The 12,203-nt window shown below is 60.8% G+C and overlaps 2 protein-coding genes across 2 annotated transcripts; both read right to left on the bottom strand.

Moving 5' to 3' along the window:
* Positions 1 to 2,274: 2,274 nt before the first annotated feature.
* LINJ_06_0740 (hypothetical protein, unknown function) lies at positions 2,275 to 2,796 on the bottom strand (the record flags this gene model as incomplete). The annotated part of the gene is made up of 1 exon (XM_001463117.1): positions 2,275 to 2,796. One exon carries the CDS (start codon positions 2,794 to 2,796, stop codon positions 2,275 to 2,277), a length of 522 nt encoding a protein of 173 aa, XP_001463154.1.
* Positions 2,797 to 8,929: 6,133 nt separating this feature from the next.
* On the bottom strand, positions 8,930 to 11,149 carry LINJ_06_0730 (conserved hypothetical protein; the record flags this gene model as incomplete). The annotated part of the gene is made up of 1 exon (XM_001463116.1): positions 8,930 to 11,149. One exon carries the CDS (start codon positions 11,147 to 11,149, stop codon positions 8,930 to 8,932), a length of 2,220 nt encoding a protein of 739 aa, XP_001463153.1.
* Between the last annotated feature and the right edge of the window lie 1,054 nt (positions 11,150 to 12,203).

Raw genomic sequence — 12,203 nt, 5'->3', positions numbered from 1 at the left:
GGTGACGCATCCGTGCAGTGCGTTTACTCAAGGTCGGTGCCGCGTCATAGGAAGGAGAGCGACGCGCACACGCAGATGCGCGCAGCATGACGGCAAGAGTGCTGTCTCTGTTTTATGTGGAAATAAAATGGCGCAACTATACATGTGCGCATGGCCATGCTCTCCTCCGCTCTCTGTTGCCTCTTCCTACAGATCATGAGGCCGCGCGCGCACTCCTTGCAGCTGCGCCATCTTTCTCTTCGTTTCCAAGGCCTCGCTGCTTGCTGCTACTGCTGCTGCTCGCGAGCGCTTGGCACGCCATGTTCGCTCTTCGCCTTCTCTTCGCCATCGACGGAGCGCACATCACATGCACGGGCGCAGAGAGACAGACAGAGAGCGTGCGTGCGATACAGCTGATGAGCAGCATCATGATCAGCGCCGGTCCGGTGGCGCTGCCGTAGTGCAAGAGGAACACCGTGCAAGAGCGAGGAGATGCATGCGCATGCGCATCCGCGTCTACCTGGCTCTGTCTGTGGACACGTGTGTGTGCGTGTGTGTCACGACGCTTCGAGGGCGACAACGGGGGAGAGCGAAATGTGAAGAGTGGTGAAGAGGTGCGATGATGACGTCAATGGCAGCCGCGGCGGCGACGGCGCACACAGACCCCTCAGCGAGCGAGAAACGCATGGGCGTACTTGAGCAGGTCCGCCCTGCTGTCGTGGGGCAACGCGGTAGTGATGACTTCAAGCGTAAAGGTAGCATCCCCGGCGGGCGACGAGGCAGATGCATGGAGTTGGGGGGGGGGGTTAGCTGCGGCGGCCCAACTTGGCGGCTAGTGCGCCTCCAGCCGACTCTTCCAGCGCTGTGAGCGCGATGGCGACACGCACGTTGTCCTGAGCCTCGGCTGAGCAGCCCAGTCGATATGCCAGTGTCCCCCCCCAGCGCCTGCAGCGACGCGTTACGCGGCAGGCAGAAGAGTGCCATCGTGTACGCCTCCGTTCCCCTAAAGCGCAATTTTGGAAGCTCAGGGCACAGGTGGGCCAGAGAGCTGAAGCACTCACGGAGGTGGACGTAACGATGGTGAAATAGATTCATTCTCTCCTCGTCTCCCACATCACCAGCGCCAGCAGATGCAGCCGCACGCTTGCGCCTCACAGCCCTAGTGCCCGAGCTTTTCGGCGGGGCAGATGCGGTGATGGGAGCGGCGGTCGTGGTGGCTGCGGCGGGGCTGCACGTGCCCTGCACGGGCGTTGCCGCCGCACGCGCCTACCATGCGCTGTATACGCGTTCCGGCAGTGTCGTCGGCACCACCTCGTCCTCGCGGACGTCACTCGTGAGCACTAGGATGGCCGGATGCAGCTTCGGCAGCGCCTTGAGGAAGACACGGTCGAGAGCGAGCGGAGCACGGGCGGCCAGCATCGACGCTCAAGCTGCTGCGGACGGTGCTGATAACATCAACGCCGCGGCGAGTAGGTCAATGGCCGGAGTCGCAGCGGCCCCCGCAGGCACACCACAGCCGTCTTCCGGCATGCTGCCGAACGGCGCTGTCGCATAAGCGGGGGCTGGCTCCTCGCCAAAGAGCAGGTAAGGCAGCCGCGCACCTGAAACAGGGCACCGCGTTGCAGTGCGGCTGGAACGGCGGCGCGCATGTGGAGCCCGGAGAGGCCGCACAGAGATGCAGAGGACGCCGAGAAAGGCGACCACGGCTCGGCAGGTGAGGAGGTGGCCGGGAGGGTGTCGAAAACCTCGTAGCAGCACCGCAGCAGCGCGGATGCATCGGCCAGCAGTACGCGCGCCGCCGCGAGGTCCTCCCTCCACGAGATGGCGAAAAGCTGCTGGGGGAGAGTAGCAGGTCGCAAGCGTGCAGACGCACGCAGTAGCGTTGCTGAGTGCGGCACCTTTTACGCGGTTATGCGCTCCCTGACAGGCGCCACCGAACCAAGAGTTCTGCCCAGTCAGCTCTGTCGTGGTCTTTACTGCATTGGCGTGCTTGCCCGGTGCTCTGCTCGGGGGCAGACGACAACGCGGCCGCCACCGGCACGGAGGCTTCGACAGACGTGTCGGTTTTTGATGCGTCTGATGCAGTGCAAGGACGGTCGGCAGCTACAGCGCCGGAGCCCCCCCCCCGTCCTCGTTAGCCGGCGCCGCGGCCGCCCCCTCCGAGTCTGTTGCGATCGCTGTTTGGAACTCGCGCAAGGCGGATAGCCCCTCGTCCGTGGCATCGCTGAAGATTTGAACGCATAAACATGCGCTCCTCCGTCTCCGCCGGGTAGCCTTGCGTGACGGCATGGATGTCTATGCCGCCACCGGCGCAGCCCAGCCTGAAGCGCCGCGTCTACCCGGCAGGGGGTGGAGGAAGCAGCCGCTGCAGCCACGCACGATGGACAGGCCTGGCACGTGCCGCAGCGATGCTGTCTCACCAGCGTCGTCAGACTTTGCAGCGCGAGCTGCTGCCGCGCGAAGCGGGTGCATGTGCAGCATGTATGCGCCCCGGATCGAGTCGAAGACATCAACGCTCAGCTCGACCGAGGCCGTCTCGTGCGCGTACTGGGCGAAGGCCTCTAGAGCACGATGCAGTTCGCCGTCGCTGCTGTCGGCGTCGTCCTTGGCGGCGTCAGTGACAGCACTGACCATAGCCGTAGCACCAACGAGCGCCTTCGGCACATGTTCCGTGAGGCCGTAGTGGTTTAGGTGGGTGGTGAACTGCTTAACCAGGTCCTGAAGTGGGAGGAGTGGCATCCAGAGGTGCCTCGTCCGCGTTGCGCCATCCACTGCCGTGGCACTGCCGCGGCTGGCGGCCCCCGCCTCTGTGACCATTGTTGGAGATAGTGTGGTCAGCACCGTGTCCGCGGCCCTGCCATCGCCGCCACCGCTGTCGGTATTCCCGCCTCTGCCCTCGCCCTCATCATTGGCGGCTTCTGAAGTCACGGTGCACCGTGGCTGCACGCGCAGTAGACCGTCCTCGCATGCTCACAACGGCGGGCCTCGGAGCAGCCACACAAGGCCGTCAGCGGTCGTTTCAGTGGCGGTGGTGGGTGGTGGTGGCTTCGCGGTGGCGGGCATCAGCGTGAGCAAGAGCAGCAACAAAGAAAATGACGATCGTAGAAGGGGAGGCGCATGCACGCACAGCCAGGATATCGTGAGAAAACAAGGGCAAGGGGCAGGCGCTGCACGACTCTTTGGGCCCCGTGCCGGGTGTTTTGCGTGCGTGAGTTGTGTCTGCCAGGTGGAGCCATCGATATGGGACGTGAGACGAAAAAAAAAAGCGAAGAAACGATCGAAGAAAAGAGGCGCGAGATGACGACAGAGATTCCAGAGTAGCTGAAGAGCAAGCACGTGCGTCAGCACATGAGGGAGAGTGGTGCAGCACGGTGGGGGAGAAGTAGCAGTCGCCGTGATGCACGAGATCGACATAGAGCGAGAGCAAGGCACTGATTAACACCTCTGCGGGCGTCTGTTTATGTGTGTGTGTGTGTCCTCGCCACCTTGGCGGTGTCGTCGGTGCCCACTTGCAGATCCCGACCCGTTGCACTCTCGCGTCTTCTCTTCTCAGCCATGTCCCTCATGATTGAGGAGCGCCGCGCTGTCGCTGAAGCCCTCCTGCACACACACATGCACACGCACCGCCAGTGACGAAGGTTGACGCTCAACAGCGGCTCTTTCATTGCCTGCGCGGGCACGCGCACGCGAAACGTCCAACGCCGTTGCGTCGTTGCTGCTGCCGGCCGGCATGCACACCAGCACAGCGCCCGCTAGAGGCGCTGTGCGTTTGATAAGCCGTTTTCTGCGTGTGGTCTGCTGTTCCTTCATAGGTTAGGGAGGGCGTGTGGGGGCACAACAAGAAATGGTCATCCGCGCGCGTACAGCGCGCGTGCCCATGCACACACGCACAAGCACATCCTTATTTGCTCGTGTATGTGTGTGTGTGTGTGTGTGCTTGCCTGCTTTAGTTAGCCAGATGTGGCGGTGAAGATTAAAATAAAAGGGCGGCAACAAGAGAAAAGAGAAGAGAGGAGGCCCCGTGTGTTTGCGTCACCGATGGACAGAAAAAGGGCGGCGAGCGGCACGGGAAGCACTCCAGAGAAGAGGCACGCGGGGCGACACAGGCATTGGAAATCTGTAAAACGGATGTCAAGAGTATCGCGCCCTCCTCCTCGCCTCCTCCTCTTTGTTGTTGTTATGTGTGCGTCTTCGCAAGAAAGCAGCCAGATAAAGGAAGACGGACAGAGGGAGGGACACAGAGAGCTGCTCGGCATCGACAATCTACAGAGACGCATGGGAGGGAGGGAGAAAAGGGAGCAGAGGAGGAGGAAGGGGAGGGGAGGAAGGGCACAGAGGCGCACGAAACACAGCACTCGAAAGGCGTCCAGGAAGAGAGACGAGGGAGAAAAGCGCTCGTGCTTCGGCAGGCGTTGCGTGCGTGCACCTGCGCAACTGTGTTGGCGAAGCGACTGTGCAGGTGTGTGCTAGGAAGAGAAGGGACGGGAAGGAGAGGGGAGGGCGGGGGCGGCTCCGTCACCTTGCGTGCTTGGATGCTCTGTGTGGTCGTCGTCTACGATTGGACAAGCGCACAGAGAGCCAGGCACCGAGAAGCACGCGTGAGCGATCCTGCCAACAAAAAACGGAGGGGAGGAGAGGCGCAGCAGCGCGACAGGCGCAACTGGAGGGAAGCACAGCGGGCAGGACCGCAACACTAATGTTTGCGTGTTCGAAGAGAGATGTGTCACGCGGACGCCGCACACCGAGCACATCGGCCAAACGGGAAAGAAAGAAAAGATGTGGAGGAGCAGCGGACCTGCGGCACACACACGCACTCACTTGGCGCCGACAAGCGTGTGCGTGTGTGTGTGTGTGTGTCTGAGACACCGTTAAAGGGGAATACGTAAACGTCAGCCGCAGCTCAACAGCACCACAGAGCAACAAAAATGATAGAGAGTTCGTCTTGGGCGAGTCTAGGGAAAGAGAGGAGAGAAATTGGGCAGAGCGGAGGGGCACCGAAAGAGCTAGGCAGGGCAGGCGCCCTCAGCCCTCCCCACACACACACACACACTCACGCACTCTATACAGGTTTCGTCGCCGCTTCCCCTTCGCGTAACGCGCACAAAACACAGAGGCAAGCATTCAGTCGTAGTACAACACTACAGCAGACTCCGGCGAGTATGCGTGCAGAGAGGGAAGGCGGGAGGGAGGGAGGGAGGGAGAGAGGGAGGAAGGGGAGGGGGTGGTGGCTCGAGCTGTTTTTTTTCTTTTTTCCCCTCGCGCTCCCTTTGATTAGCTACAGCCTCCCTCCCTCTCTGCCACCTGAAGAATGGGGGGTGCATGTGCCCTTTTCCGGACACACCAAGCGGCTGCTGCTGCCGCACTCTCACTTGCTCGCGCGCTTTCTGTAGCTCTCTAGCTCCCACTGCTGACCCAGTGTGGCAGCATCTGCCTCGTAGCAACATCGCTACTTGTGCGCACGCGCGTGTGCATACGCATGTGTGCCTCCTTGTGCGGGTGTGCTGCTGCCTGCGCGCGCCTGTTCTAGCCCCCAACTCAACGCCCATTCGCGCTGTGGAACACGCGTTATCTCCCCACCGCTTGCCGCCAACGGGCGCCATAAGCTGTTTTTGAGTGCACAGGGGTCGAGCGGAGAGGCGGTGGCGGTGTTGGCGGCGGCGGGGAGCCTCGCCGACGGGCGCGTGGAAGCACGCGAGAGAGGGGAGCACAAGAACAACAGAAGGAGTATATAGAGAAATATATAGATGGGCATGCAGGTGAAGCACCACACACACACACACACGTATACTCGCGCGCACCCGCACAGATGCAGAACAACATCTGTCCACTGGAGGCGGTGAGGACAGCAATGCGGGCCGGCGAGGCAGGACAGGCCGATGCCAGGCTCGCCCCTCATGCCCCCCGTCGCCCTTCGCAAGCACGCACACCAGAAGTGAAACCAGTCAAGAGATGAGCAGACACACATAGCTGCTCATCATCGATGCGAGAGATGCCACGCGCGCGTCTACATGAAAACAGGGCGCAGGCCCGTACATCGGCGACAAGAGCAAGAGCGAGAGAGATGCGTAGAAGTCGCGGTGGCCATCAAAAAAGCCGAAAGCATCGACAGAGATATGCAAAAAGAATGCGAGCACACAAAGGAGGGAGGAGGGCACGAGGCCGAGTCGTTCACGTCAAGGCGGGCGCAGGGAGAGCGGGAGGAGCGTGTGCGACGAAGCTGTCCAGCGTACACGCACACGCACGTGAGAAGGGGTAAGAGGGGGGGAAGGCTAGAAGGAGGAAGCAAGGAGGAGCGCACCTCCCTAGTTGCGTTGTGGCTCAGCACTGTCGCTGTTCCCCTCCGACCCGTTCTCATGCTCCCGCCTCCCTCTTCGCCTTCGCCCCCACTGCACCACAGGTGCTCGCCGGCTGGGTGGCCGTGCCCACCCCCTGCTCTTGCCCTCTTTGGTGCTGCCTTTTAGTGTGCTTCGTTTTTTTCTCCCTCCTGAGCCCGCGTGTGCGCGCGACGACTCTAATCTGCGTCTGTCGGTTAAACAGCGAGCGCGTAAAGGAGCGGAAGACCATAAGACTGCCTGCCCTCCCCCAACCCCACCCCCTTGTATGTCCGTATTTGTCGTTGTGTGGAGGAGGGGCGGGTGTAGGATACGCCTGCACCACTGCCTCGCTCGCCCTCTCGCTCTCCATAGCGGGGAGGAGTGGTGGACAGACGCGCGCAAGCGCCACACGAAGCAGTCAACCCGTACAGGCAAAGAAAGTGCGAGGGAGCATCGCCAGCACCAGAGAAGATCATCAAGAAGAAACAGAGAGGAGAGAGGAGAGAGCCGGGGACCACTGGATGGCCGTCATCACCGCCGCCATCAGTCAGTCGCCTGCCCTCGCTCTATATGTTAATGGGGGAGGGAGGGGAGGGGAAGGGGTCGAAGCTATACAGAAAGACACACACACACACACACAGCTGAAGGAACGAGACGTGCATACACACACACGCACACTGTGCACAAAATAGAAGGTAAAGGACGGCGCCGTCGACGCGGTGCGCCTCCCGCTAGCGTGAACGCATGCTGAAAGATAGAGAAGGTAGTAAGCGAAAGAGAGAGAGAGACCGACCGATAACACCCAAGGCGAACGCGCAACGCCCGCGCACAACATTAGATGCAACAACGACAAGGCCGACAGCGGAAGAGGAGGGGAAGTGCCGTGAAAGAGGTATGCCTCCTCTCCGGCTGTTTCGCGTGTGTGGAGGGAGGACGGGGGAGAGTATACACACGCACACGCATACATAACAGACAACAACATCGATGAGGTCTCCCTGCAAAGGCGAGGGAGGTTACAGGACAGAACAGGGACGACGAAGAAGAGAGGTGCGTGGAATGACAACAACAAGCCCTCGACAGCGGAGCAGGAAAAACGACGAGAGCCGTTATGTAGACGTGCACACACATACATACGTATATGTTGCACGTATACGCGCACAGACACACCGCCACAGACGCGCAGGACGCAGAGAATCGACCCGTAAAACGCACAGCGTACACCGCCTGTCGCAGACGAGTACACTCACGCACGGATAGCCGCACACACACACACGCAAGCCTCCAGCAAGGGGAGCGAAGGCGAAGCGCTCCAAAGACGAAGAGAGCGGCGTTGATGACGCACATGCGTAGATGCCACATGTGTGCGCGAGATGGAAAAGGAACGTAGGCCGTGTAGCAGAGAGAGAGAGCAGCAATCCGAAGAGACGTCTCCGAGGAGGCGCCCGCGCCTATGCTGGCGCACACAGTGCACATCAGCGCCCTCACGTGCACAGCCAGACACCGATCGCTTGCTCTCCCGCTCTCGATGCTCCTTCCGCGGCCGCCTTACCCCTACCACAACCACCTCCCTATCATGACAGCTACAACGAAGTCGCGGGCACGGAAAGACATCGAGAACGAGGCACGCGAATAAGAGGCACGAAGCCGCCGGCGCCCTCCGCCTAAACCTGCGCCAGTGTCTGCCTCGGCTACGCATTGCCCCTTCACAGGCACTTACATGCGCACAAGCAGACGTCACACGTACGCGCGCGTCTCTTCGCTTTACAGCCACCTACCGCTCTCTCCCTCTCGCACTCCCCGCGTCACTCTCCGCTTCCTTCCTCGGTTCTCCATCGGCACTGCACCGTCGCTTTCCTTTGTTTAGGACTTTGTGTGTTCTCGTCGGGTATCTCCTGCACTGTGAGCGTGCACGCGCTCCCCCTCTGCACAGCCTCAGCAACACAGCAATCCACCGCCATCGGCCTCCGCTGCACGGTCCACCTTCTCTCTCTGCTGTCTCGCATGCTTCCTTTATTGGCGTCGTGCTGCGTAACCGAAACTCACGCGCAGACACAGGCGCCCGCTCACATGCAGGCATGATGACGACGATGCACCTCACGAGGTACACGTCGCAGAGATGCCACTCGACACAGAGAGGCAGGTGCGATAAGCATCTGTGCGAAAGGGAAAAGGGGCGCGATGGAGTGGCTTGTCGAAGGAGAGAGACGCCACTTCCTTGTTCACACGTGTCCACTGTCCCCACCATACAACACCACACCACTACCGGCCCCATCCTCCTCCGAGCACGGGCGCGCAACAGTCTCCGCTCACACTCCCCATTCTTTGTACAGTATGCGCGTGTGCCATTCAGCCGCGTAAAATGTAAGAGGAGAAAGATGTGCACACGTCCGTCGGCGCACAGACAGCGAGAGCGAGAGCGAGACAGGCACACGGACGTGCACACACGCATACGCGCTCATACGCACAAAGGTATGCGCGCATGCGTGTGCAAGCCGTGGGCAGGCGCGCCGTGGCTGCCGCAGTGCTGCTGCTGCTGCCGCTCAAGACCCCCCGCCGCTTTCGTCTTCTCAAACCGTGCAGAGTGTGCACTGGCCACCCGCGGCTGAGGGTAGACAGAAACGGTTCAAGAGCAGTGCTCAGTTAGGCATCAGCAGGCGTGCCACATGCGGAAAGCCTGCCTCCATGGCACACTCTGCCGCCGTCATGCTGCGGGCGTTGTGCATCGACAGCAGCAGTGGACCAGCCGTGGGATGCGAGTAGCGCAACCACTGCGCCACCTCGGCCTGGCCGCCACACGCTGCCGCGTGCAGGATCGTGTTGCCACTCTTCGCCGCCACAACCGAGCGCAGGTCAATCATCGGCTCGGCGGGCTGGGGGCATAGCAGGATCTGCAGCACGCGCAGCTGTCCGTTCCACGCGGCGATGTGCAGAAGGCTACGGCCCGAGTAGTCCAAGCACTCGAGGAAGCCGTTCGTGAGGGCGGGATCGACTTGGCGAAGCCTCCGGAACACCTCGACGTCAGCACCAGTGGCGGCGACCTCAAACAGGTACTCCTTGTCAGCGTAGATCTGCGAGGCAGATGTGATGGCGGAGGCCTCGGCGCCGGGCTCGGTCTCGCTGCGGGGGCTGCGGCGCCTTGGCGAGGTGGTGCCGCTGGCCACAGACGCCGACGCGTAGGTGGCGCAGCGGTCGGCACCGCTGGGAAAGGCGGCGCCAGCGCCAGCGCTGTGCTGCAGGCCGGCGGTCGCAGACGCTGGTGCGACACCACGGCGAGTAGCGGCAGCACAGGTCGACGCGGACGAAGGGGCAGCGACGAAGTTCTCGGCAGGAAACGGACTGGCCGCGAAGGAAACGGTATTGTGGCGTCTTTGCGCAGACTGCGCGGCGGGGGTGGAGCGAAGGCTGCTGGTCGTGCTCGAGGTGAGCGGCGGCGACCGAGGTGCCGTCGCCACCGGGAGCGCGCCAGCCAGTGGCGGCGGTTGGGCGTGAGCAGGAAAGCACTCGCTTGGGTTTCTCGTAGAGGCCGGGAGCTGGCCGGCGGAGGGATGACGCGAGCCCGCGAGAGACGAGGCTTGTGAGGCGTGGAAGAACGTCGGAGTCACGGTACCGTTGATGTGCGGCGGTATCACGAGCAGCCTCGCTTGCGACGCCGTGGCCGGGGCCTGCGCTGCGCTGGTGTACAGGGAACTGGCGGATGCCGTCTGCTGCTGGGTGTCAAAGGAAAGCGCGGCACTCGTGGACTCCTGCAGGGAGGCGAAGCGAGTCGAGGCTGGGATGTTGGGCGCTACCGGAAGCATAGCGAGGCTGCCCAAGGACGGCGCGTCAGCGGCGCTCGATGGCGGCGCCGCAGAGGCGTTGTGGGCGGTGTTGTTCGCGTAGTAAGACTCCGCTGGCGTGGATGACGGCACCTGATCGGCGGCGGCGGCCTCCTCGGGCATCGGCGGCGGCGGCGGCAGCTTCGCGCCCTGCACAGCGTAGCTCTCATACCCGTTCGTTGGCACCGTTTTCACAGACATGTGCATAGTGGCGGGAGATGACGGGGGTGGGGCTACCTGCGGCACGAGGTAGGTGGCGATCGCCGGCGGCCGAGCAGGTGACAGGCTGGGCGGCGTAAGCTGGCTTCTCTGCTGCGGTGTCGCACCAAGCACTGAGAAAGACGGGGCTGCGCCCTCCCTGGCAGCGGCCGTCGCACCCTCGTTCGGCTTCAGTCTTGCGGTGGTCGCGGCTGGGTTCGTGGCACTGGGGTCAGAGGCGAGCAGGTTGCTGCTGCTGCCGTGCGTGACGGAGCCCAGCGTGCCGGCGGCGCCCTCACGTGGGACTGAGGCGACGGGGATAGACGCCGGGCCGGTGCCATCAATGTTGTGGGCAGCGGGCACGGATATGGGCGCGGCGGTGGAAGAAGGCAGGCTGCTCGGCTTGGACGCCGCGTTCTCCACGGCGGGGTCCGCCTCCTCAGCGGGCATCGGCGCGACGCTGTAGGTGATGGTAACCGCACCGCACCCGTTCAGTGCGCGCTGCGCCAGCGCCGCGACGCCGCCGTGGCTGAGCTGAACCACCTTCGTCGTCGTCTCCGGCTGCAGGTCGAAGAGGGTGACCGTGGCGGTGCCGAGCGGGTCCTCGATGTCCACAAACTGGATCTTGTTGAAGGCGCGCAGCGTCAACATGGCCGGAAGCGGGCAGCCGTAGAAAGTAAAAGTCGTATTGAATACCGGGTTCACTGTCTTGCACACCACCGGCGTCGTCACACTCTGAGCACCGATCGTTGCAGTGAAGAACGGGTTCGACGTGCCACCAGGGTTGAGCGCGACGAGGGCCTCCGCCTTTACAATGGTCAGCGTGACAACGGCGTTCGGCATTGCGGCGTACCAAAGTGGCGGCGGGCGAGGAGTGGGAGGAGAGTGGGGGCTGAAGAAGAGAGAAGGCAAAGACGGAAAGAGAGTTGATCAGAGGGAAGGGAGAGGGAGGGGGGGGGCAAGGAAGGAAGAAAGGAACAACAACGACGGTGATCGTTAGCGGACGGTTGTCGTGCAAGCGGCGGCCGCGGCGGTGGTGGTGGTGAAGAGAGTCGCAGAAGACGAGAGAGACTGCGCGTGCGCATGGAAGTAAGAGAGAAAGAAAGATAAGGTAATGGCAATGATGAGCCGAGTCGAAGAGCGTGTGTATGTACGGATGTGTGGACGTTAGTGAGCGTCGTGATACCGTGAAGGAGCACAGGGAGGGATCGTGAGGCGAGTCGGTGGTCAGCGAAGGAAAACGGCACGGTGAGCGGCAGTGCAGGAAGAGTGGTCCTTACCCCTGCAGCCTGCAGCTACGGCGGCAACAGGGGAAGGGGGAAGGGTGCGTGGCGCCTGCACTCCGTCTTCTTTGCAGAGGAGTGTGACCGAGACACGCATGCAATGCGTTGTGCAGGGAGGTCGGCGTCCTCCCCCTTCCTTTCCCAGGTTCGAGGAAGGCCACATACACACACACACATACATATACATACATATGCATACATATACATACATATACATACATATGCATACATATACATACATATGCATACATATACATACATATGCATACATATACATACATATGCATACATATACATACATATACATACATATGCATACATATGCATACATATGCATACATATACATACATATGCATACATATACATACATATGCATACATATGCATACATATACATACATATGCATACATATACATACATATACATACATATGCATACATATACATACATATGCATACATATGCATACATATACATACATATACATACATATACATACATATACATACATATACATACATATACATACATATGCATACATATACATACATATGCATACATATACATACATATGCATACATATACATACATATACATACATATACATACATATG

This window comes from Leishmania infantum, chromosome 6 (genome assembly GCF_000002875.2).
Source record: "Leishmania infantum JPCM5 genome chromosome 6".
NCBI lineage: Eukaryota > Euglenozoa > Kinetoplastea > Trypanosomatida > Trypanosomatidae > Leishmania > Leishmania infantum.
Note: the sequence above shows the minus strand (reverse complement) of the source record. Positions and strands in the feature narration are given on the sequence as shown.